This window comes from Sinocyclocheilus grahami, unplaced genomic scaffold (assembly GCF_001515645.1).
Source record: "Sinocyclocheilus grahami isolate Dianchi unplaced genomic scaffold, SAMN03320097.WGS_v1.1 scaffold122.1, whole genome shotgun sequence".
Lineage (NCBI taxonomy): Eukaryota > Metazoa > Chordata > Actinopteri > Cypriniformes > Cyprinidae > Sinocyclocheilus > Sinocyclocheilus grahami.
In genome coordinates this window covers 2,450,181-2,475,678 of record NW_015505301.1, presented here as the reverse complement: position 1 = coordinate 2,475,678, position 25,498 = coordinate 2,450,181, and the positions used below count along the sequence as shown (strand labels likewise).

At 38.9% G+C, this 25,498-nt stretch overlaps 1 protein-coding gene across 1 annotated transcript in view; it reads right to left on the bottom strand.

Moving 5' to 3' along the window:
- LOC107589979 (sickle tail protein) overlaps positions 1-25,498 on the bottom strand; it is a 110,209-nt gene that overhangs the window by 36,162 nt on the left and 48,549 nt on the right. The window contains 1 exon segment of the mRNA XM_016278571.1: positions 21,727-22,019. Coding sequence (XP_016134057.1) covers positions 21,727-22,019 — 293 coding nt within the window.

Sequence of the window (25,498 nt, the reverse complement as noted above, 5' to 3'; positions counted from 1 at the left end):
GTAGCTGGTTTTAAAGTGGTCTACCAGCATTAACCTGCTTAATAAAGCCATTTTTGTCTTTTTTAGGACATGGTAGACTGTTTTTGGGATGTGGTAGGTGGTCAAAGGCATTTTTGTCTTTTCTGCTTGAAAAACTAGATTCTACCAGATTAAGATGACCAGATGATTTGATGATATTAGTGCTGGACAATAATTCACTATCAATATGTATCGCGATATAATTTTTTTCAATAACGGTGATATGATTTTTAAACACATTTCCAATATTTTGATATTACCAGTGTTTCCCATACATTGATTTATTTGTGGCGTTTGATTTCGTTAAATAAACATGAGCAATGCACATTGTGTTTTATATGAATGACTCTCTGAAGGGAAAGGACTGTCTTCAGAAAAGTTTCGATGACATTTTTATTTTTATCTGATAAAGTAGCGTTCATGAGCGAAGCTGCTTTGATTACAGCCGTTACCAGGGAAACCACTAGTTCCCTTTCGACACTACACTCGTACTGCGTCTTGCTAGACGCATATGGGAAAAAAGCCTTTTTTCTCCTGAACTGAAGCCTTTTCATTCACGCAGTGAAACTGCACGGCCATTGGTTCGTGCAGTGTATTAAAAACGAACCAATGGCTAGGCAGCGGAGCTGCACGAGCCTATGGCGACGAAGTCCGCCAAAGCCAGCCAAAGCCCACTAGAATGGGCGTGGCATCTGGCTATATTAGCGGGCGTTCGCCACAGGATTCACAGATTTCTTCTCCTTCAGCGACGACTCTACGTCTTCAAGCTGATCCGAAGTCGCTCACCATTGACACGCCTTCGCAGCTGGAATCGGGACCTCTCAGCACGGCTAACCTGCTTTTCCACCACTTCAGAGACGCAGCAGTTCCGGTCCGTTTCCCCTGCCGCCATCCGGTGATACTAAAAGAGCTACTAAAAGAGCTTGGCGTTGTTGCTAATGCCACGCCGTTACTGCGGTTCGTGCAGGTCTCCCCTGCACGCCGATGACGGCCACACGGAGTGCGTTTCCTGCTTGGGGAAATCCCATGCGGAAGCTGCACTCACGGGAGCTATTTGTTCCCATTGCGAGAACTTCAGTCTCACCTCTCTCCGCTCATGGATCGCTATCTTTTCAGAGAGCGACTCCGCCCCTCGTGCCCTCTCGTTTTCTTCCTCCCAGGGACCTGTGAGGAAAAAACAGCAGGGCAGAGGGCTCGAGTGACCGGCTGCAAGCAAGCCCACGTCAGTCCAGATCCCGCGTGCCTCGCTCTCGCCCCAGAGAGAGTATTCTCCCATCCTTTTCTCCCAGTCTGATCAGCATCCCTCTGCTGGTGCGAGCAACCTGGTCTCATTTGGGGGAAGTGAGGATGAGCTGCTTGATGACAGCATGTCATTGGCAGCATTGGATACAGAGGAGCTGTTGGGCTCGGTGAATGACCCCACCCCCTCGCCATCGTCCACGCCCAGCGCCACCAAAGATGGGATGAATGCCGAGCTTCTCCGTATCCTCTCCAAAGCAGTTGAAGAGCTGGGTTTAGAGTGGTCTCCACCAGAGGAGTCATCTCGCAGCCGTCTGGATGAGTGGTTCCTGCCGGGGCCCATCTCCAAAAGAGATGGTGGCCTCCGGCCCATCCTCGATCTCAGACACCTGAATCCCGCCCTCATGAACAGGTTGTTCAGGCTGATTACATTGAAACAGATCCTCGTGCAAATTCACTCAGGGGACTGGTTCTTTTCTCTGGACCTGAAGGATGCATACTTTCACATCCAAATAGCCCCCCATCACAGGCGATTCTTGAGATTCGCCTTCGAGGGAGTGGCTTATCAATACACGGTCCTTCCCTTAGGGCTGTCCCTGTCCCCCTGCACTTTTACGAAGTGCACGGACACGACTGTCTCCCCTCTGAGGCAGATGGGAATCCGCATTCTCAATTACCTTGATGACTGGCTCGTTCTGGCCCAGTCAGAAGCAGAATTAATATCACACAGGACCCTCCTCCTCAGCCACTTGGAGGGCCAACATTCGGTCGCTATCGCTGAAGACTGCTCTACTTCTAGCACTGGCATCAGTAAAGTGAATAGGGGACCTGAAGGCCAGGGTCCTTTCCGCTTAAAGTGACATGCGCTGCGTAAACAGATCTGGCGGAGAGCCCTTGGCCATATCACGCTCAAGCTCTCTGGTATTGTTTCACCTGTTAGCTCTCGACCCCTGGGTGTCGAAGTTACACGAGTACTCAGGAACGATTAACCAGGCCGGCTGTGACCTTGGGAAGCTCAGCCCGTCTTAGCCTTGGGTTGTTGTTAACTTCTCTATGGGCATTGCTTGCTTATGGAAGTTTTATACTTTTAGTCGTTCCACTACATTAGCACGGCGTGCTTGTACTGTGTTCCCATATGCGTCTAGCAAGATGCGGTATGAGTGTAGTATCGAAAGGGAACATACTCGGTTACTAACGTAACCTCGGTTCCCTGAGATATGGGAACGTGTACTGCGTTGCTAGCCGTGCTATGTAGCTGCACTACTAGTGAGCTAGACGCAGTACTCGTTCCCGTATCAAAGGGGAACCGAGGTTACATCAGTAACCGAGTACATTTTATAACTCTAAAAGCGCCTCCTGCCTGCTGTTATAGAAATTTTATTTAGCGCTGCAAATGTACTTTATTTATAAAACTTTTATTTAGCAAGGATGCTTTAAATTGATCAAAAAGATTTTAATGTTACAAAAGATTTCTATTTCAGATAAATGCTGTTCTTCTGAACTTTTTATTCATCAAAGAAACCTGAAAAAAAATCTACTCATTTGTTTTCAACATAATAATAAATGTTTTTGAGCAGCAAATCAGCATATTAGAATGATTTCTGAAGGATCATGTGACTGAAGTAATGATGCTAAAAATTCAGCTTGGAAATCACAGGAATAAATCACATTTTAAAATATTTTAAAACAGAAAACAGTTATTTTAAATAGTAAAAAAAACCTCAAAATGTTACTGTTTTTGCTGTATTTTGGATCAAATAAATGCAGGCTTGGTGAGCAGAAGAGACTTCTTTAAAAAACATAAAAAATCTTACTGTTCAAAAACTTTTGACTGGTAGTGTATGTCAGTCTATAGTTTGATATAAGGTAAACATTAATTTATTTGTGCTGTTTTTTTCTTAAAAATTATATAGTTTTATAGGAGGAGGATTCATAGACTTGGAAAATTCATTTTTCAGAAGCTTTTAGGTACAGACATCTGTTGTGGGTGTTCTTGGCAGTTTTTATAAAACTTTTACCTCGGTTACCTAGTGTTCATATTGATATCGGAATTATATCGTATCAACCGATATTAAGAAATATATTGTGATATAAATTCGTATAACTAGTTTAAAGTGGTCTATCAGCACTGATCAGAATGATTAAAATGATCTACCTGATCAATCTCTGCACCACCAACTAGCAGACCAACATCAAGGTTGTCCATCTTTTTAAAGCACCATCTAGCTTATGACCATCTAGACTAGTCAATGGACACTCTTAAAAATAAAGGTTTCTTATTGGCATTAATGGTTCCATGAAGAACCTTAACATCCATGGAAACTTGCCACTGCACAAAAGGTTCTTTTATGGAATAACTGCTGAAAAAAACTTTATTTTTAACAGTGTAGAACCTTGTAAAACCATCGGAAGCTGGTTTTAGCTAGATTTCCAGCAGGGTTTTCTTCACTACATGCATGAAACTTAAACCACTCATTGTGACCAAAGCACAATTTGTCTGAATACATTAACATTTTCTGAAACACACATTGCACATTTCATTAAAAGTGACAGGCATCGGTCAACTGTGAAGACTGCAATCAGTCATGCAGATCAGACTGCCTACAGTACATACACCAAAAACTAGATTCAAAATGTATCCATCAAAGACAGTATGGATATGACTGTATATATCAATACAGTCAGTACTCTACAGTCAGTACAATCAGTTTCAGATGAATAAGTTTTTCCATGTTAGGTGGATTTGTGGGATTGTTAAGCACACACATGCAGAACACACACTTTCATTCGTGCTTGTACTGACTCTGCGTGAATGAGCGTTCTGGATTTTCAGCAGATATCTTTGAATATCTATCTCTGAGTGAAGAGCGGACAACATCCCTTGAAATAACTATTAGGGCAGAGAGAAAGAGATACAGAGTATGAAGGCCAAAAAACATTGATGAGGAATGTATGCATTATAGAACAGAAAATGTGGAATTCAGTTTGAAAATCCTCACAAACCCACAGCAGATGATGAGCACCTTCACTCTACACATTATATAACCTTCAAAAAGTGTTTCATGAGTACTTCCTCCAACGGAAAGAGTTGCAGAGAAGTTTGTGACAGTCCAAATCCTGCCAAGAGCATATGGGCTATTACGAAAGCCAAGAAAAGGTCCTGAGATGGTAAATGATGTTAGGGGTCACAAACTGAGCATACACAATTGAAAACATTCATTCTTCATTCATTCCTACAAAAGAAACATTTTATAATTCATTTAAACAGCTTTTGATTTTTAATTTGTATTCAAACACGCCACATTTGTTTACCAGCCATCCAGGAACTACATCAAGGTGAGTAAAATATGACATACAGTCATTATAAAAATATTCCTTTAAACTCTGGTAACAGGAATCAGTTTCAGTCAAATACATTTTATAATAAGTCATGACATCTGATACAAAGAGCTTTTGATATTTAAATTGGCTGATGCATCGTTAACAGTCAACTAATGTATGAAAGAGCAGATCTCCTGACACTGAAACACCCACACACCTGTGGTTTCTTGTCATTTAGATGTTTATTCATCTCTTTGATATGAGGTAGCAAAAGAGAGAGTTTGAACTAAACCAGATGAAACCGGATCAGAACTTTCCAGACCACAGCAAAGTGTCCTGGGGTTCTTTTGAGAGCAGGAGGTGGGAAATTAGATCCACAACCACCAACACGATGATAGTCAGTGGGCACGCACAAAACAGGAGCTGTCAACCAACCGATGACAATAAAAGCTCAAGGGTGTGTTTGTGTGAGTCACCACAGGTTAGCTTCTATTCTCGAACCTTTTCTATAATTAGCTGAAGTTCATCACAAGTTCAAAAAGTTTTTGAGCATTTGAGACATTGAGAGAATTGAGAATTAAAAGTTAAATATCTCAATTCAAGTACCAAAGCCAAGAAATACCAAATAAACACTGTAATGTTGCTTAAAATACGGGACTACACTATTAATTTTAGTTAAACTTTGTAGAATAATAGAAAAACACATATAAATGATATACAGCAACAATATTAGGTTAATACTAGCCAAATATTTATAATAATGTATTACTAATTTCAAAACAATTATTAAGAAATCATATTTACTGAAAATAGATCTAAATATGTTAAAAATGGTACAATAAAAAACAAAGAATGTTTAAAAAAATAGTATGATAAAAAAGTTAAAATGTTATGATAATATAATCCTAATACTTTAAAAAATTGCCTAAAATAATATTTAAAAAATCACAGTACCTTAAAAATGATTCAATAAAATAGTATAAATATAATAATCATAGTATGTTAAAAATAGTATAGGAGTGGTGCCTGGATGGTACATTATTGGCATTGCATTTAAAAAAAATATGCTGCATGCTTTTAAAGCTAATATTACCCATAACAAACACTGAGGAAGTCTATAATATCTGGAGACAGCTGTCTGTTAACATTCCCATTCATCTCAATGGCAGTTGCACAGCTGACACATGTTTGTTAGAAGGTCTGTAATATCGTATAGCCTATGTGTTCTCCACCCTTCAGATCTGAATACAGTTATATCGCATATACAGATATTGCATGAACTACTGATCCGGAAATGCTTTGGTCAGGTTTGGTTTCTGTGTCTACAAAGGGACATTATCTTTAAACAGCATGATTGTGGTTATGATAACTCACTTATCTTTAATTCACTTATCTTCATGGTTATCTATGTGGAAACTGTGGCTAAGAAAATAGCTAGAAACATTCATATCTGCAGCTGTAAGAATAAAAAGTTTGTGTGTGTTGGCATGAATGATACAGATACAAACAGAGATAAGGAGCACTGTATCAGTACCTTGTGTGTACTTGCATATTGTTTTGGCAACACTGCAAAGCTTTTATAGTCAAGCCAATAAGGACTGTTATGAGACACGAGAAAGAAAGGCAGTAAAAAAAAGTGATAACTGCACCAGATACCATAATGAGTCTAAAAAAAATTTCAGACCAAAGTTAACCAGCCAATGTTTTTCGTAATGAATGAGAAGGGCTGGACAGAGATTAATTTAAAGCTGAACTGAACTGACCCTGACAGTTACCCTTTTTTCTGGGCATGATACTTCAGTTAGGCTGGGATTCCCCTTACTAAAAGAGTAGTAATGTGATATCAGCTATACCCATTATGGACAAAAAAACACAAGATGCCTTGAAGTCTATGATGTCCTGTCCTTGTCTGCCTCCACAGACAACATTAAAAGAGACGTAGTTTACTTTTTCCTTGAAGCTTTTCCACTATAAGTCAGCTTATAATGGGTTCTTGCACCAACAGCATTTTCACTCTCTCTTTGGCCCCTGGAATCATTTTTGCTACTGTAACTTTAAGAATCTACTATAATCTTAAATACCTTCTACATGCAAATGATTGGCTAACACTTTGTGTCTGAAATGAGTAACAATGGCAAGTCGTTGGGCACTTAAAAGGTGTTAACATGTAAATATGGGCAGTCAGTCATATGTTAATGCACTCAAGGCTGTGGCGTCATTACGGTGACGATGCCTGACTAGCCCGTTTTTCTGCTCAGTCTAAAAAAAAAATTCTCAGTGGACCGGAGATTAGTGTTGAGAAAGTTAGAGAATAGCTACATGGTACATTAAACTCTTTTATTTCAAAAGAGTAATGAAAATCTTGTTTTTTATGACATGAACACCTTAAATGAACCAGATAGTTGAATAAATGCAGTGTATAGCAAAAAAGAAATAGAAAATGGTTTCACTTTTTGTGTTTTGCTTCTAGTGTAAAGACACATATTCATGCATTACATACACTTAAACACATTAGTCAATGGTTCCCAGTGATGGTTTAGTCTACTTTAGAAAGATGAACTGACATCAATGCTGACTTGGCCTCTAAAATATCCAATCATGATGTGTTAATAACTATAGACTTGGTTGTACTAACAGTGATTAAATTGCTGGAGGTATGAAGTTTTAGTCTTGTTTTTTGTTAGCAGGTGTTTCTACTCAATTGTAGTACTCAAATGCATCAGAAGGCAGATCTCATCAGTTCTGCTATCTGCACTCCCATTGGTAGTCATTGCATCATGTCATTTGCACAAACTTAAACTCCTCTCTGTCACATCAAACTCCAAATGCCAATAAAAATGAATGACTTGCAGTCACTTTTTCATGTTAATCTTACAAATATGGGATAACTGAATCTTTAAAAAGTGACATTCAAAAAGTTCCCACAATTAATTTTACTGTTCAAACAACTATCCCACCATGAAAAGAACAAGTGTAAATGGCCTCCAAGATGCATCTGAGATGGACAGCAATTTATTCAGTGACACAAACCACCATATTTAAAAGGTTAGTTCACCCAAAAATGAAAATTAGCCCACACATTACTCACCCTCAAGTCATCCTAGGTGTATATGACTTTCTTCTTTCAGACGAATCCAGTCGGAGTTATATTAAAAATTGTCTTTGATCTTTCAAGCTGTTTAATGCCACTCAGCGGGTGTTGCATGCATCAGTCCAAAAGAAGTTAAATAAAAAGTGCCCATCCTTAAAAAAAGTCTCTCACACGGCTCCAGGGGGTGTACAAAAGCATCTTGTAGCGAATCGATGTGTTTTTGTAAGAAAAATATCCATATTCAAAACGTAATAATCACTTTAATCCAGCTTGCGCTCACTGTTGTAAACGGAAGCAGCTCCGGGTGGATGACGTATGAGGTCGGCGTTGTGCATGCGCCGCTCAGAAGTTACGCACGCAGAAGCGCAGGGGAGAGATCAAAACAAAACAACAGTCACTTATTAGAAGCACAAAATGAGGATTTGTAAAGAAGAATGTCGGAGGATTTCGATATAAGCCAAGAGGAGACTGGTTTTCCTTTGCTAAAGTAAGAAAACTTTGCTTCCTTTGCTCCTGTCAACAAACGTTGGTTTTCACGAGACTCACCGGCGCATGCGCAACGCTGAACTCATACGTCATCAGCCCGGAGATGCTTCCGTGTAGGATTGTTGGTGCAAGCTACATTAAAGTGATTATTACGTTTTGAATATGGATATTTTTCTTACAAAAATGCATCGTTTCGCTACAGGAGGCCTTTGTTCACCCCCCGGAGCCGTGTGAGACACTTTTTTTATGGATGGGCGCTTTTTATTTAACTTTTTTTGAACTGATGCATGCAACACCCGCTGAGTGGCATTAAACAGCTTGAAAGATCAAAGACAATTTTTAATATAACTCAGACTGGATTCGTCTGAAAGAAGAAATTCATATACACCTAGGATGACTTGAGGGTGAGTAATTTATGGGCTAATTTTCATTTTTGGGTGAACTACCCATTTAACAACCAAAATATTTTCTTTCCTAAACAAGACACACAATCTTATCAGTAATGCAATAACAGACCTACAGTTAGCTCTATATTGCCTGCACACACAGCAGGCCTGCAGATACTGTATCTAAATCCTGTTGAACCAAGAGCATCTGGAAAGTTGTCCATCTGGCCTTGTTTTGGTATGGTGAAAGGTATAAAGGCTATTTTCCTCTTATCCTTTTATGTCGGGTCCTCTCTCTCTCTCTCTCTCTCTCTCTCATTCTGAGTGGATAGGGCAGTGTAGGAACAAGTGAGGGTGAGGTTACAGTCTGTCTGGGCCAAACAGAACCAGATGGCGGCTCTCTGTTTTTTTCAGCTCACAAAGTCTTGTGACATGCTTTCACCATGCCGGTGCTTGAGGTCTGGTCCGCACGCAAAGGTGGGACACAGATGTTTGGCAGGGAGGTGTGTGTGTGTTGATAAACATCTGAGCAATCCATCACATCTGCACTGACACCTTGGCAGGAAAATTTCACACACACACAGATGGGTTTGGGCATGGTTGCTGACTTTGCAGGTTCATTCTTAATAAAATACAGAGGAATTTCTGCTGGTGGTGTCAGTGTGTCTGTCAGTGATGTGGCAAAAATTGTTCAAATGTATTCTTTTTTAATAACAATAACATACTACAGCCAAATTATATATAGTATAAAAAAATGGTATTTTGTGTTTTATTTTTCAGTAAAAATGTTACTAGAAAATATATTAAGATATATATGTTTAGAGAATCATTTTGAATTATTCTTAAATATTTCAAGTTTTTCTTTCCTCACTAACCATTTTTTTTTGTTTGTTTTAAGTATACACATCAATGTTTTAATGTAAAAAAAACTATTTACAGGGTTTTAATATTATATTAAATTTTGCTTGACTATTTGAAGAATGATTTAGATATTTAGGTAACATTTATTTTAAGGTGATGTATTTACACTATATTTGCAGTTGCAAATGTATTTACTATTGTAATAACAGTAAAATATGTATAACTACTAGTAACTAACCCTAAACTTAATTCTAACCTTAACCCTATAATAAGTACATGTAGTTAATTAAAGGGGTCCTATTATGCTTTTTCACTTTTTCAACTTTAGTTAGTCTGTAATGTTGCTGTTTGAGCATAAAAAAGATTTGCAAAGTTACAAAGCTCAAAGTACACTTCAAAAGGAGATATTTTATTTAACAGAAATCCCTTTTCAAAAACTACAACGAACGACTCGTTTGGACTACAACGCATATTTTCCGGGATTTGTGATATCACAAATATCAACGAATGGGACGAGACCTCGTTGAGCTGCACTAGAGAAGGCAACGAGTGTTATCACTATGTCTGAGACTCTCTAGCTTTCCCAAGACAGATGAACTTAGAGTGGTTACAATCATCTGGGTTTAAATCGCGCTCAAATTGATTTGATTATGACGCAATATTTACACTGAAGCTCGCGGCTATGGTAAGGGGCATGACATTTCCCGACCAGGCGCCGAGTGCTGCCAATCACAACACACACTGGCCCAGCTAACCAATCACAGCACATTTCGTATTTCAGAAGGCGGGCCTTCATTTGATACAGAAACTATTCGAGCCGTTCATGCCAGACTGGGGAGAGAGGTGTTGTAATAATGTAAAATATGTGAAAAATAATGTGTTTTTCGAACAACCTAGTATGAGAGCCTGTTCTAGTACACCCCCAAAACAAAATCAAGACTTTGTAAAAGAGCATAATAGAGCCCATTTAATATTACTCAGTACTTACTTGGGTAATTACAATGTAAGAATGTCACCTTAAAATAAATTGTAACCAATATTTTTTTGGAAAACATGACAAAACCACTGATAAGAAAATCATTTTTGCAGGTCAGCATATTCTTATGCACAACTGCTATGATTTCTCACATATTGTTGGTTTAAATAAAATATTTATTTTTTTGCTGCAAGTTAGATGCATAAAACCAAGAAAAATATGTAATGCAGCGGTTACTAAGACTTTACTCTCTCACTCTACACATTTTACCACAGAGGCCGAGTGCAGAAAATACAAAAGTCTCCTGGTCTGTGCCTAATAAAGGCTTTGATATAATAACTTACTGATTTTATCTGAATTGACCCTGCTCGATGATCCTAACCTCCATAACCCTGAACTGTCTCCAGACATTACATCCCCATCTGGAGGGTTACATTTCCATTATCCTCCTTTGTCAATCAAAGAGTAAAGGTCACCACACTGAGAAACTCCCCTTTTTAAAAACATTAAGAAATAGACACTCACTAATAATAATCATAGAATGTCACTAGCTATTTTAATAACACTGTTACTGCCTGTGTCAGCCTCACTCAAGGAGTATTAAATACCGTAATCACCAGAAATGTCATGGTCTAACTGGAAAATTGGCTGTTTTCCTACTATTTCTGCTAACCTTGGTGGTTTGAACTGTATCAGAAAAAGGAGAGAAAGTCTCTGAATTGAAAAGGAAGGAATGTGCTGACACATCAATAACCTTGAGTGTGTGTGTTGTAGCATAACTGTGAGAAATCCACATTCTGCAGAAAAGGTTATGTAGCATCTTAGCACTAAAACATGACACTTTAACATATACACACTACCGTTCTAAAGTTTATGGTTGGTAAAATTTGTAAATATTTTTGAAAGAAGATTCTTATGCTCACCAAGGCTGTATTTATTTGATCAAAATACAGTAATTCTAAGTCTTACTGACCCCAAACTCACGCTTCAATCACAGATCAAACTACAGCTTTAACCAAACCTGGCTCCACTCAACAAAACAAAGCTCTGGTCCTCATTTTCATCTTTGGTCTAGTACTGGCCCATGAAGTATGGGAGAGGTCAACCTCAACCTTAGTGAGGACAGTCACAGACTCTCCCCTCTCATTACAGGACACTGACCACTGCCACACATTCACATATAAATCACACAGATACACACAATGACAAAAACACACAGGAACAAAGAGGAAATGATATCTTTCAGATGACAGGATAAGAGACGGTGCGGGTGAAAGAGTGGAACAACAGAGAGCAGAATAAAAGAAAAAGAGGCAACAAATAGTAACAGAATGAGTCACTACACTAATCTATAAGCTGAAAGATCACTTTTCAAACCTGTCTAACACCGAGACAAAACACTCCTGAGAAAACTTAACATAACTCACACCTTCTCTACGGGGTTATCTTTTTACATATTCTCAAAAACCTTGGTGTAACTGAATCAAAAGTTTCACTTACATAAACTCAGATATGCAGTCTTTGTAAACATACACTATCGTTCAAAAGTTCAACCAGGGTAAGTAAGATTCCCTTTCGTGGAACTTCGAACTGCGTCCTCTAGGGGTTGCTATGGGGAACGCCTCGTCGTGACCCGTGTCTGAAGCCTACATTGAAAAAACACCAACTTGTTTGGCCGGCGACAGCCATGACGTCACTACCGTCGCAACTAGTATAAAATAGGTGCCGGTAGCGCACATCATCACTTTTCTTCGTCTTCACTGACCGTTCTGTTTGAAGCGTGCATTCCAAAAGCAAAGTAAGAGCCTTTTCTTTTCCTACTATGGCGAGCACTAGCGGAGCATTTAGAAAGTGTGTACATCCGTGTGAGATATGCAGTCTTTGTAAACATACACTATCGTTCAAAAGTTCAACCAGGGTAAGTAAGATTCCCTTTCGTGGAACTTCGAACTGCATCCTCTAGGGGTTGCTATGGGGAACGCCTGGGTTTCCGTCTTCCGCGCATCGGCGTTGGGCGAGAGACAGCCGCTGGACGATAATATCCTCTCTCTAATATCATCCGATCCAGGGGCCAGTGCTCAGTTGGGCCCAGCCCAACAAGAGCAGGGAATGGATGTGGAGAGTGAAGAAGCCGAGGCTGAGCTTTCCCAGTCCACCTGCCCTGCGTATGGTGAGCTGCTAGAGGTAATGGATCGGGCCACGGCGAGGCTCGAATTACCGTGGAAACGAGCCAGGGAGGGGACGTCGCGAGGTCGCCTCGACGAACGTTATCTCTCTGACCATAGACCTCCAGCTCAAGTGAGCCTTCCTTTCCTTCCTGATCTCCACACTGAGATCGAGAAGGAATGGAAGAGGCCGTTTTCCTCACGCATATATCAGTCTCTGCATACGAGTTATGCGAACATCGAGGCAAATGCGCGAAAGCGGCTATGAGATGATGCCCCCGGTGGAAGAGACGCTAGCCAGCTACTTCTCTCTGGGGGAGACGTCATCTCTCAAAACTCCCTCCTTGCCATCCGTGCCCCTTCAAGCCACATCTCGCACGAACGGCAAGGCATACGCAGCGGCAGGTCAGGCTGTGGCTTCGTTGCACACGATGGCGGTGCTTCAGGCATACCAGGCTGACCTGCTGAAGGACCTGGATGAGGGCAGGGCCTTTCCCCTGGTGAAACGGCTGAGCTGTGGTGCACCACAGACTTGGCCCTCCGGGCTACTAAGCAGGCAGCCTCTGCCATAGACAGAGCGATGGCTGCTATGGTGGTGACGGAGCGGCAGTTGTGGGTGAACTTAGCGGACATCGGGAAGAAAGAAAGGGGCTTTCTTCTCGATGCCCCGGTTTCGCCCTCTGAACTGTTTGGCACCTCCGTTGAGACGGTGGTCGACAAATTCAGGGAGGCGAAGTCGCGCTCAGCAGCGTTCAAATCCTTCATACCACGAAGGCCCAGGTCTGAGCCCGAACAAACCAGGGGTCCTGGCCCGTCTCGGTTTGAGGATCAGAGACGGGAACAGAGGGCTAGTGTCGCGACTCGTGCCCCGCCTCCACCTGTGGGTGGGGGTAGGAAGTATCGTGGGTCAAGTTAGTGGCCACGAAAGGGAACATCTCGGGTTACTTATGTAACCATGGTTCCCTGAGGGGAACGAGACACTGCATCCTCTAGTTTTTGTGCCATGCTGCGGACACAAGCTTCAGACGAAGAAGTGATGATGTGCGCTACCGGCGCCTATTTTGTACTAGTTGCGACAGTAGTGAAGTCATGGCTGTCGCCGGCCAAACGAGTTGGTGTTTTTTCAATGTAGGCTTCAGACACGGGTCACGACGAGGCGTTCCCCATAGCGACCCCTAGAGGACGCAGTGTCTCGTTCCCCTCAGGGAACCATGGTTACATAAGTAACCCGAGATGTTTTGTTTGAAAGAGAGATAAATTGACAAATTCAAGGGGTCATATGACGTTGCTAAAAAGAACATTATGTTGTGTATTTGGTGTAATGCAATGTGTTTATGCGGTTTAAGGTAAAAAAACACATTATTTTCCACATAATGTACATTATTGTTGCTCCTCTATGCCCCACCTTTCTGAAACGCAGAAAAGCTCATCGTTCTGAAAAGCGAGGTGTACGCTGATTGGCCAGCTATCCAGTGCGTTGTGATTGGCTGAATACCTCAAGCGTGTGACGGAAATGTTACGCCCCTTAACATACTGTGATGCCGTCTCCCGGCACGACCAGACAAAACCAATAAAACTCATTACAAACGAGGCATTTGTTGCATTCAGTGGGGACATATTTACTGATTATAATGATTATACTGTGTTTTTACGAGTTGCGTTGAATCAGCTCTAGGCACAACGAAGCGGATATCATCCTCTTTTGGCTTTCACAATGAAACACAGCGTCTCCACAACATGGCGGCGACGGCAACAACAATACTACAGCGAAAATAAAAGTTACGCCTTCTTTCTTTGCGTGAACATTTGGGCAGTGTTATGCAAATCTTCCCATACAGTGACATAGACATGTGGGGGCGTGTTTAAACAAGGCGTTTTAGGAGGGCGTGGACAAGTCTTAACTTTTATAAAGAATATCTCTTTGGATTTGAGTCTTTAGTCTTTGCAGCTTTACAGATCTTCTTTATGCACCAAGAGCTTGTAACACTCCAAAGAGAAAAGAAAAATTGAAATCGCATCATATGACCCCTTTAAAATGCTCTAAAGTGACTGTAAAGACATTTACAAGATTTCAATTTCAAATAATGCTGTTCTTTTAAACTTTCTATACCCTGATAAAAAAATCCCAGTTCCAACAAAAATGTTATGCACCCCAACTGTTTACAATATTGAGAATAATAAGAAATATTTCTTGAGCACCAAATTAGCATATTATATTACTATATTACTGAATGATCATGTCACACTTAAGACTGGATTAATGGCTGCTTTGCTATCACAGAAATGAATACAGTTTAAACTGTATTAAAATTACAGTTGCTGTTGCATATGTTTGAATGGCAAAATATGATGTTCCTTATTTCAGATATAATTAAGAAAAGTCTTTAACTTCACTGAACAGCTCTGATTGGCCAGACGACATCAACAGTTGTTATTGGGTCACCCAAGAAGTGTAAACAGGACCAAAAAGTTTTTAATACAACAGTAATTTATTTACTCACTCTCATGTGTTATGTGCAAAGTGCCACTATAAAAATGAACCGCTGTTCAAGAAGATACATCTGTCACACACCATAACAATGCATAGCTGGTTGGCTCTTCTGCACATCATGCTTAAATGAGCATCAAATCCCCATCAGAGCAGCTTGCCTCAGTATTTGCATGGCCCTGTGAAATTGGACCATTCATGGGAATGAAGCAGCCAAACACGCAAAACTGAAACTGCACTGACGCTTTGAACTGACAGCGTCTCCAGTGTGAGCTTATGACCCCGGAATGACCCACAACTGAACATTTTAATATATCAATTCACTCAATGTCGGCTCTTGGCAGACAACGGCAATGATGGAGAACCGGGATGGTGCCAAGCAGTTGATCTGTGACCAGCCGGGGTAACTGCACTAAAATAAACTGCACTGAAGATCATTACGAAGAAGATCAGCATTTTACTGCATAGTGTTGTGTCAACAAGAAAACTGCGCAAATATTGTGATTCATTTAAACATTTCTGACACCCAACAATTCAATATTACAGGATAATTAGTGCAAATGATTATCCAATATAATTAGAGCGTGTTAGTTAGTGTTTCAAACTGGCATAAACAATGGTGTCTTGCTCAACCACTAATCGGAAGAACGTACGTGTTTATAAAGAATGCAAAAATGAATCTTACATTAAAAATCAGCTTCCTGTTTGACAGCAAGCTCAGTTTCCACCCAGAATGCTCATCCCTTTGTGAGCAATGCTCTTAAAGTCATTGCATTAGCTGTCAAAGTCTGTAACAGGATGAATTCTTAGTTTAACTTTCCAAACAGGTCTAAACAGCTTTTTAATAGACTATATCATGGCTCATTTCATTTGAAAGCAAACGCTGACAGCTTCTTTACAGCATTATTGATGGTCTATCAGTTGATTAGGCAAACAGTATGTTTTGTCAAGTCAATAAAAAAAAAATAGCATCATATTGTAATACCTAATTTAACCAACAAAGGCTCATTGGAAAACCATGCCCCATCTACATTTTTGCAAAACTCCTAATGAACACTAGTGACAGTAAAACACCAATAACTTTTATTCCTTTCCTCACAAATGAATAATGGTGGCAAATAATCAAATAATAAAGACTTATTTTTGCATGGTTCCTTCCACAACACAATGCTGTAACCTCACAACACTTGTACTATAGTGCATTATTTGTGAACTAAATAAATTGCAACACATTACCAGCTCCATATATTTGGCTCTTTTGACATAGTAAACATGCTTGGTAGCTCACCTGGTATAGCGCTGCACTTGTGATGCACAGCACTGAATTTAACAGGTTTTATTCAAACATATTACATTACATGTGTGTGTGTGTGCCAACCATGGCAGTATCATAATTATCCTTTATTTAAATAACCCCATATTTTCTTATATTGTCTTACTTAGGTTTGTCAGAGGAAATGATCAGCCCTGTTGCATTGATTTTCTGGTGCACAACTGGTTATTTAAAACTGGAACTGTTGAATTATCATAAGAATTAGAATGCTTTCTCAATTACCGCCAGCAAATTATCACAAAGTATTGTACAGTTGTTCTGTTTTTATTCGTTAGGATCCCTTTTTTAATACACTAATCTAATCTTGTTATTAATGAAAAGTCTGAAAACCTTGTTGAAACGTTTACATACACTAAATATATACGTTTTCGTCTTATTTTTGACATCTTTGGTCAAGCTCCGCCCCCTTCCCATTATTCGCACCTTGGACCAAGCCAATTGAAGCTTCCTTACAAACTACTATATAAACTTAACACGCCAACAACAAACCCCAAAAGCCAGGTCTTCCCATCTTAAATCTTCCCACGCAAACGAGAGCAGGAAAAACGACAAAAAATAAATAAATAAGTCTATCACTGTCTAAAATCTGTTTTAGTCAGCAAGTTATATTAAACATCCAAACGATGGCTAAAAAGTTACAAGCCTCCCAGCACTCCAAACGCCCCCTGAGCACACATTGTTAGGGACAGCAGACCCCTGCCATTGTTGTTTTTGCACGCCAACAACAAACCCCAAAAGTCAGGTCTTCCCATCTTAAATCTTCCCACGCAAACGAGAGCAGGAAAAACGACAAAAAAAAAAAATAAGTCGATCACTGTCTAAAATCTGTTTTAGTCAGCAAGTTATATTAAACATCCAAACGATGGCTAAAAAGTTACAAGCCTCCCAGCACTCCAAACGCCCCCTGAGCACACATTGTTAGGGACAGCAGACCCCTGCCATTGTTGTTTTTCTTATCCGCATCTACTCAGCCGTGTCACACTCCAGAATGAATCGCATATCGGGTTACTTACTGCAACAGTAATGTGCAGAAACGCACACATGCGCGCGCCTTCTCTAGTTACAGAACGCGCCGCTCAGAAGTTTGCGCGCAAGACCAGAGACAATCGCATGATCAGCGAGTTTGCAGGCTAATAGATTGAGTTTATATTAATAGATTGCAAGTTGTAAAAAAGTATGAGGAACTGTTACTATACCTTCTTTCACAATATGCAAGAACCCTCAAAACAATCGTCCTCAGTTCCGACTCATTCTCAGCATTCCCATCATTTGGAGGAAGGCTGAATAGCTTGCCATGTCCTTTTAGTCTCTATTCCCGGAGTACAATATGCAAGATTCAGTTCGCTCAATGGAAGAGCACGAGTGTGTGTGAGTTGCGCGCCCCTCCTCTCCGCGCTTTGCCCCAGCAGCTCTGCGCTCACCAAGTTGTAAACTGAGCCAAGTCTGCGCTAACATCACACATTGGTGACTTCAAATCCCTACTCTCCACCCAAAATACCTGGCGGATCATCACACAAACAGAAACACGTTCGTGTCTTTCAAAAATGGAATCAAAGCATCAACATTTTTTTTTCACAGAGCTTTAATTTATTAAAATGTTCTTAATTCATGTGATTGTGTTTAGTTTATGTTTAAATAATAGAATAAAAGAACGATCATCATGGCCTATGTTTTATGTATTTGTTTTATATTTGTGCCTACTTTTATTGGCTGTTTTCAAATAAAATATTTAATATTCTCCAAAATAATAAATTAAATTACAACAGGGCTGACAATTATTTTTTATTAAATAAATCTTACTACCATATACTCAATTAATGCACAAAATTTAAAAACATCCATGCTTTCCATTCAGTAGTGAAAACTGCATTTTTTAAAACATGACATTAATTTACACTTACAGTAGATTTCTTATACTTTCATTAATATTATATTAAAGTTTGAGACAAATAGTGCAAAAACCAATGAAATACAGATATTTAGACAAAATGTGATGCAACACTCCCTGATCTCTCCTACTTTTGATTTAGTGTGAGGTGAAGGGCAGGTGAAGGCTTACACAGCTAAACTAAATGCTAAACTCTTAGTGTTAAGAGCGATTCAGCGCTTTCCTGCTGATAGTGTTCAGCGGTCAGCAATGTATCAGCTACAGAACGCCCATACAAAATAAAGACACAGAAACAAACAGAACAGCTCATATGACACATTCAATGCATCATGCTCTGATTAATGCAGGACTGAACAGTTCTAAGATAGTGACCAGCCCCACCTTTAAAACAAGATATGCTTTTATATTGTTTGTGCAATTATTTTATTATAATAATAGGTCTGTGTTAAGTATTGTAAAAGCAAATGATTGACCATACAAATAAGAGAAAAAAGGTTAGTCATGTGTATGGATGACTGGGCACTAAACCATTCAAAATTCCTCTCTCTCTCTCTCTCTCTCTGTCTTCCTCTGTGTGTAAACCCGCCTACACTGTTACAAACTCTTACACACACACACTCACATTCTGCAGCCAAGTACTCTCATTCTTGAGAAGCTGTCAATCCCCTCCATTGTTCTGCTGTGTAGGTCTTTAAGAGCAGGTGAGAGGCCTTTTGTTTTCAATCAGAGTAAACACATGCAACACTCCCTCACTCACACGCTTTGGGGAGGCGTTTGGCCCCTACCCCCACCTTTTCTCTTTAATACCCCCTGGGGCAATCCAAATAACATTCCACAGGCCCACTGAGTGGATGAGTATGGGCAAAAACTAGTGAAAAGAGAACGACAGAGTGAAAGAGAGCATTTTACAGAAAGCATGTTGTTCTCACAATCTTAATTTCACAAAATGATACATCTAAAAGAGTTATGTATAAATTATCCCGTGTTGTGCTATAAAAAAAACTTTTGTCACATTAAACCAGAAATGTACACACTAACGATCAAAGGTTTGGGATATATATATATTTTTTTTAATGATTTTGAAAGATGTCTCTTATGTGCACCAAGACCAAATATAGCCAAAATGATACATCTAAAAGAGTTATGTATAAATTATCCCGTGTTGTGCTATAAAAAAAACTTTTGTCACATTAAACCAGAAATGTACACACTAACGGTCAAAGGTTTGGGATATATATATATTTTTTAATGATTTTGAAAGATGTCTCTTATGTGCACCAAGACCAAATATATTAAGATAGGAAACAGTTTATACTGTGAAAAATATTTCACAATATTAAGAGTTTACTGTATTTTTAATCAAATATTTGATCAAAAATACAGTAAATTGTGATACTGTGAAATATTATTACAATTTAAAATAACCATTTTCTATTTTAATATATTTCAAAATGTAATTTAATCCTGTGATGACAAAGCTGACTTTTCAGCAGCTGTTATTCCAGTCTTTAGTGTCACATGTTCCTTCAGAAATCATTCTAATATGCTTATTTGCTGCTTATTATTATCAATGTTGAAAACAGTTGTGCTTTTTCATGGAAACTGAAATGCTACCATTCAGGAGCTTGGAGTAAGTAAGTTAAAAAGAGACATTATATTGATCGAAAGTGAGAGCAAAGTAATGAGGTATGATGATTTCCACAAAAATAATATGCAGCAATATTAACATTGATAATAATAAAAACTAGTATTAATAATTGAGTGGGCGACCAATAAAAATTAAGCAGCAAATCAGAGGGATCTGTGACATTGAAGTCTGGAGTAATGACTGCACATACCATCACAGGTATAAATTACATTTTTAAATATATTAAAATAGAAAACATTCATTTCAAATTGTAATAATATTTCACAACATTATAGTTGCTACAATATTTAATCAAATAAAAGCAGCTCTGGTGAGCATAAGAGCCTCCTGTAAAAAATCCCAAACCTTTGAGCAGTAGTGTATTTTAAGATCTGGTCAGTGCTAAACTTTGTCATTTTTCTTAAACATTCTGACTTGAGTGTGAAACTGAACAGAAAATGGAAATTTTAGGGCATGGCCTGACAACAAAAATGTGTCATTTTGATATATGGCACAGATTTCAGTTCTCACCTCAGGCAACATCGGCTGGGCACAAGCACTGAAAATGGATTCTTTCTGCCAAAGGGGAAAAATATAAAACAAACCTCCACCTGTTCGGACTGAGAGGTCATTCTGTTTACAACCTTTTTAAGTACTCTGCGGCTCTAGAGTTTGGTTGGTTATGGGGTCGCAGTGAGAAAGAAAACTATCCAGCTTTTTAATATAAAAAATATTTAGCATATAATGAATGGAGCTAATATTATGAGTCAACCGAGAGGTGATCCCTGTGGTCATAACTGAAGAATGTGCAGCATAAGGACAGCAATGTCTCATATTCACACACTGAATATAGTTTTATATTGCCAGATGCGTCATTCACTGCAGAAACTGCTCATTGTTCACTGATGTTTTTTCAAGAAAGCAGACCAGATAAAAAGTTTATTTTATTTTCACTACTTCTTTTCTTCACTATATGGCCTCTATCTGATATTTACAGCCACCAGATAACTCAGTCCTTAAGATCCGGAACAAAGAAAACCTGTGGGCAACCTTTGGCTGACCCACTGAAGATCAATAGATAACACATACACACAGGACACTGCAATGAGATAAGTCTAGTGGTTCTTACTATAATTTTGCATGGTTCAGTGCAATCATTGCAACCATTTAATGCTAGATACATAACCTGTTTTAAAGTTTCCTCCAGGCAATAAAACTTCTGCAGTCTCCTTAAACCATTCTGCCACTGGTTAATGATCATATAAACATTTGTACTTCATTTGTATTGCAACATGGCATATTTGTATTGCATTTTTATAGTTTGCATGTTTTACTATATCTGTTTCAGTCATGTGACGTTTATGCTATATTTATGACCATCAGTGAGACAAAGTAATGGCAGTGAATACAAAAACACATGCACACACATACCACAAAAAAAAAAAAATTTATGTACCAGGTCCCAGAAAACATTTTTATCATTTAGCAAAAACCCTATCGAATCTGACATTAACATATATAAAGCAGAAATGTCATTTGACTGCCAACAACAATCACATTTTTCTTGATTATAATATAAATGCATGTTAGAGTGGGTGTTTTTATAAGCCTTCAAGTTTCTGTAGGAAGTATTGCATAAGTGGCTATAATATGACATGTATGTGATACCCTACTATTATAAAGAGATTTAGCCCAGGGCTGTCATTCAGCTTTGTTTATGATGCTAAAGACACCTATTTCCACAAATCTGCTTCATATCCCTAGTTCAAATACATCAGTGGACAGATTCTGGACTTCTGGAGCCGACATTGGCACAACAGATAGTATTGACAGTGAGTGGTCTTCACCTGTTCTCGGAGTCTCTCCTGATGGCCCATGATGGCGGAGGCATGGTGTGGGTACTTCTGCTTCAGATGTTCCAAAAAGGCCTCTCGTTTTTTATCCATATCTGAGGGCTGCATGGCCAGGATCTCCTGTGAGCTGCGCGCTCCGCCCACCGTGTGTCTTCGTGGGACCCCTGCGCGGCTGGATTTGGCCTCACAGCGGCTACCAGGACTGTTAGCGGAAACAACCTGATGTTTACGGGCCAGGTGCTCAGCGTCTTCACTGGAAGTCACCTTTAGATTTCCCTTCAGAGGTTCTAGGGGAAAAAGACAGAGATGCAATGGAATGATTAGAGAAAAGTTGGAAAATATGAGAATGTTTCCTTGTGGACCGCATTTGCACTGGGTATTACGAAAATCAATACATGTACATACACACACATGCTAAATAAACGTTTACAGATGACAGACAGATGATTCTCAGATGGAACTGTCGGGACAAGATTTATTAAATGAAGATGTCAGGTTGATCATCCTCAAGCTAAAGTTTCCAAAAGCTGAAAGAAGCAAACATGTCCTAACGCGTTAGCGCTGAATGTTTATTTATATCAAAATGTGACATAATTTGAAACGGTAGATACACTTACTTTTGTCTAAAGTAAGACAAAAACCTTCAGTCATATTTAGTTAGTGTCATGAGCGCTAAAAGACTCATAAAAGTGCTGAGGAGAAAAATACTGTGTCAGCAAAACTACTGTTGGGAATGACCTGCCACTCTGATGTCTTGCCCTCCGGTGTGAAGCTGGCACACAGATGTTTGTAGCTTTGTACCTAACATGGGCAGTTTTTCCTCAATAACGAGTTGAGATATGGCCCGATTGGGATTCATTGTTTACTTCATATATAAGGTGAGAAACAGTAGGCTAACATTCACTTTCGCACAGTGCTCTGTTTTTTACCATAGATGCTCATTAAAAGGTCAATAAATCTCCCAAAGTGTAAGAGTGTAAGGTTGAGAAATCCTGAAACCCATCCTCCACCCCTGTACGCTTAGTGTCACAGGACAGCAATCTATCAGGTCTATTTATAACTGCTAAGCTACACACACACACACACACACACACACACACACACACACACACACTTGTACACACAATCTCAAAGTAAGTCAACAAGAAAATCAAGAAATCCTGTTTTATTCAGCGAACATTCAACCCTGTCATTGCAACCTTGTTTTATCACGTCTACATCAGCGTCACGGAGCCCTTACCTTCCCCAGGCAGGTCTGTCCTATTCTCTTCTCCAAGTTCTGCCATGCTCTCCAATACAATGACCCTATAGACACTGTCTGTAGAGAGCAGCTGTTGGCCAGATTCCACTGCCTCTCACATGAACGAAAGACGCTTTTTACGGATTACTCTCAACTCTTGTGATCAACTCTAGAAACTTGCCAATTGAAAACACCCCGCTGCATGCTGAGTGTGCGGGAGTCTATGAGTGTGTCCTCATTCCCAGACCTAAAAAGGTGACGGTGACGTTAACGTTCCCATGTAAAGCTTAGCGAGGGGCCCTGGCCAACAGGTGCTAGAACCACACTTCCTCTCTCCTTCGCATTTTTATCACAATTTTCCCATTATATTTTAAGCTCTTTTAAATGACATTTTTTTTTATTTTTGCTTCATGTATTGGCACTCCACAAATGAGGTACAAAATAAAGTAAGAAAAAACTTACTTTTTCTTTTCCAACAAAAGACCAGTGAAAGGAAGAGCTTAACCCTTTAGAAAATCGTCCAGTAAAACAGTATAACAGTAAAATCCATTGAATGTACTGTACTTTTATCCCACCCACACAGCCTCATTTTCATCACTGTCAAAATATTAAATATGGCACTAAACTGACTAAGGTCGCTAGACATTAAATAAACCATTAAATAAAATATATTAACAAAGCTGCGATTGTTGGTTAGTAGTTATTAATAAATGAATTGATAAAATATTTCTCATAGATCAAAGAATGTTTTTTTTACCTTTTTTCTTAAAAATATCTTTAAGAAAAAAAATCTACTGACTGTAAAGTTAGTCAGTAGATTTCTCATGTGTTTAAAACTAGGTACATTTAATGCTATACTAACTGTATTATATACAACAGTTTGTCTGACATTTCATATAATAATTTATGTAAAGAAAACTGGATTTACTTTAGAAACATAATGAGTTGTACTTATGCACCCTATTTGTGGTAAGTGCTTCCTGTTGCTGCCTATAAAAGTCAAATACTCCTGTTTGGTCGAACCTTTTTTCCTGATACAGTGTGTCTAATGTGAAGTGATTGTGAGAGAACAGTAATCCTTCAACAGCTGAATGTGGGTGGCTGCTCCACAGTTTCACGACAAGTAGATTATTCAATGAAGGGTATTTTAAAATGTTTCAAATATCTCCTATAATCCTATTCAAGTCTGTCATTACATCAAAGAGGCATAAGAATATTTATGTCTGTGTGTGGATGCATGCAGTGTGTAATTCATAATAGTTCAGTCAGCTCAGATAGACAGATGAAAACTAATGCATAACACATGGAAAGGAAAGAACCTCTTGTACGCTCTTGTAAGTCTTATATTGTTGTTTTTGTTAACTAAACACTACTCCTCATTGTCAGGGTATAGACACCATGTTTTATTTGACATGCTTATGAGAAACAGAAGTACAGTTCATTCAAGAGGTTGTACTTCTGTGTATTTTGCATCAATTTTTCACCCAACAAAATACTGAAAATGTATATTTCTAAAATATCCGGTGCAAAGAACTCTGAAAATGTTAGTCTTAAATTACATAATGTGTAATTAAAAAGATTGGGAGATGTTTCTCCAAGATATATGTCAACCATGTTATCATCAACAAATTAACAAATTATTTCAACCTTTTAAAAGTGAACTCTTCAGAGACAAAGTCTCGTTTCTAATATAATCTTTGTCTTATATTTCAAACATTTCAACCCTGTTACCATGATTTTTTTATAGAAAACAAAAATTGACAAGTTGGTGTTTGTAGAAATATCAATAGTAAATGATCTTTCCAAGAAGCAGTAGTTTCATGAGCTTAAGCCCAAGGAAATTAAACTTGATACCTTTCTAAATGTACTGTATAATTATATTCCAACATATATTAAATTTAACTAGATGATAATGTTTGTAGACAAACTTTAATGTTGGCTTGAGAAAATCCTAGGGTTTTTAAGTTTTAAAGTAATTTTACCACGTTGCTATGTTTTAGAATCTTGATAGGCCCTGCTAGCATGTTGCTAGCAAAGTATTGCTATATTACATGTTAACATACTAACATCTTGATAGGTGTAATTTAGAGCAAGTTTACATGAAAAATGTTTGGCACTCGGAGTTCCATTTGTCAATGTAAGTCTAAGGGAATTTTGGCCTATTTGGAAGTCCGCTACTGGAATTTCATGAGTTGGATCAGTTAGAAAAGATACAGCAGCATGAGTCAGGCAATCCCAAATGTTTGTGCCAAGTTTGGTTGATCTAGCTTGAAAGCTTTAAGAAGCGTTAGAGTCAGAAATGTTAGGGTCAGAAGAAAATGTATACGCCACAATGCATTTCTCTAAGACTAAAGCATATTATTTGTCTAATTGCAATTTTTTAAATCATACAAATGTATTTTAAATATATTATTTCATAGAATTAAATTACAGTGCATTGCAAACATACCATGGAGTCACTGAGGACATTAAACAAACTCTTTTAGTCATCCTTCTGTTTCAAAAACCAACGCAAACCTATCAATT